Source organism: Sinocyclocheilus rhinocerous, unplaced genomic scaffold, assembly GCF_001515625.1.
Source record: "Sinocyclocheilus rhinocerous isolate Xijiao unplaced genomic scaffold, SAMN03320098_v1.1 scaffold1697, whole genome shotgun sequence".
Lineage (NCBI taxonomy): Eukaryota > Metazoa > Chordata > Actinopteri > Cypriniformes > Cyprinidae > Sinocyclocheilus > Sinocyclocheilus rhinocerous.
The window spans coordinates 217,756-219,884 of NW_015629509.1; the positions used below are offsets into that span (position 1 = coordinate 217,756).

Sequence of the window (2,129 nt, forward strand, 5' to 3'; positions counted from 1 at the left end):
ACGGCCCTGTATATATATATATATATATATATATATATATATATATATATACACACACCATAAATGGAATACTTTTTAAATACACTGTAGTATAAACATTTATAACATAATAGCAACTAATTTCTAAAAGTTAGTAAACATAGTATAGTGCAAAATAACAATAAAACAATTTTAATGGTAACAATTTATTATTAAGGTCTGATTTGTTAACATTAATGCACTATCTAACGTTGAATAACAATATGAGTCATATATTTAAAGTTAACGAAACGAAATCTTATTGTAAACTGTGTCCATTTATTGATTGATTGATTGTCTCTAAAATACTTAATTCTGATTAGTCAATCAGGGAATTCAGTGGTCAGATATTTTTTGTAGTGACAGCTGACTGTGATTGTATAACTGAGAAAAATGTCTCTCTGCATTCTGTTTATTTATGCAGTAGCTAATACAGAAATTTAGCTTTAAAACCAGGCTAAGTATACTGTACAATTTATTATAGTAAGCTACATAATAGTTCTGTTTTATACTGTAGTAGCAACAAACTACCAAGTTTACACAGACCTATTCAAGTTGTGTCTACTAGAGCTGCAACTTCATGAGGTAAAACTAACTTGTATTACTTTAACAGCTAAGAAAGCTGTTTTCAAAGCAGAGTAGCTGCAGCATCAGCCTCACCTGTGATTTGATCTCCCTCTTTAAAGGTAGTATTGTCAGCAGTGACGGTGAACGGAGCAGTGCTGGTCTGAGCGCTGTTAGACCCGTGATTAGGCGTCATAGATCCACAAACTGAGCTGACAAGTCCATTACCATAACAGTGCACGACCCCAACACAGCACAGGAGAACATACAGAAACATCTGTGGAGATTTACAAACTCACTGTACAGTAATGAAACCAGCATCGGGAGTAGCGATATCAATGAACAGCGAGAGAAGAAATAAAATATTGTTTAAACCAACCTTTCGAAGGAAAATTCGGTGGATGCTCCTGTTGTGACTTTGTTTTGGCTGAAACTATCTTGTGTGCGCGCGCTCAAGAATCCAGTCACTGCTTCACTGTAAATAGCGTATTGTCATCGTGGGCGGGGTTTACCTGCACAGGTAACTGATGCTGTAAGGCAACAGATCCCGTGACGCGAATATTAATAGGTAAGATTAATAGGTAACTGTTTTTCTTTTTCTTTTTTCTGCTGAAACAATAAATAACACAGGCTTGCTTTCAGACGCTTTTAATTTAAAAAAAGCAGGCCTGGCAAAAAAAATAAAAAAATCAAAATAAATAAATAATAACTAGGTTGTTTTCCAGATTAAAAATGTGTCTTACTTGCAACTTTTTAAAGAAAACAAACATCTCTGAATATCTGTAATATAGCCTACTAATTTGATTTTTGTACAATATACAACTGTCTTAATGGTGAAGATCAGATATCACACCCAGTTAAAAGCAACTCATATAATAGTATATTTACGCAATATTTTATAAGTTAAAAAAAAACGGTAAAAAAAAAAAAAAAACGGGGAAGCAGTGTGGAAGTTAACCACAATGTAAAATGGTCAAACTCCCTGTTCATTTAATTAATTTTTCTAATGCATATTTGTACATTTATAGGCTTGGAACTCCTTAAAAAACAAATTTAATGGATTGCTATTATTTATTACAGTTCTTTAAAGAAGTGCTCAGCTTTGATGTTAGCATTCATTTTTTGGCTTTTCCGTAAAACATAGCATCAATTTAATTAAAATACTTGATATTACTTTTATCAATAAAAAAATCCTGTGAGAAATTGCATTACCAATGTGGTGTAAATTATATACTGTATATAGTCTACATTTTCTGTAACTGTATGTTAGACAAAATTGATCTGCAGACAACAATTAGCAAAGATGCAGAGAAAAAACTTATAGGCAACAGAATAAATGTACAGAAAACTTTGAATTTGTAATTCAACGTGTTTTCCTTGTAGGGGCGACCCAGTGAATTTAAATCTCATCTGTTTTCAATTCCAACCATCCTGAATAGCTACAAAAGGAAGAAAAATCAAGGCGTTATATGGCAACACTGTACCACAGTGGGTTACGTACACTGAACATATGTATTTTTTATGTTACATGGGTTGTTTTTAAGCTT

At 32.5% G+C, this 2,129-nt stretch overlaps 1 protein-coding gene across 2 annotated transcripts in view; it reads right to left on the reverse strand.

Moving 5' to 3' along the window:
• The window catches only part of LOC107739005 (putative ferric-chelate reductase 1), a 9,200-nt gene extending 7,910 nt beyond the window's left edge, over nt 1-1,290 (reverse strand). Inside the window, exons 1-2 of one of the 2 annotated variants that reach the window (XM_016550959.1) lie at nt 962-1,290; nt 679-859 (exon numbers count right to left, since the gene is read on the reverse strand). In XM_016550959.1, coding sequence (XP_016406445.1) covers nt 679-859 — 181 coding nt within the window. In that variant the 5' untranslated portion in view covers nt 962-1,290. Of the gene's footprint in view, nt 1-678 lie in introns of both variants that reach the window. The other variant, XM_016550960.1, reaches the window with a different exon arrangement.
• Between the last annotated feature and the right edge of the window lie 839 nt (nt 1,291-2,129).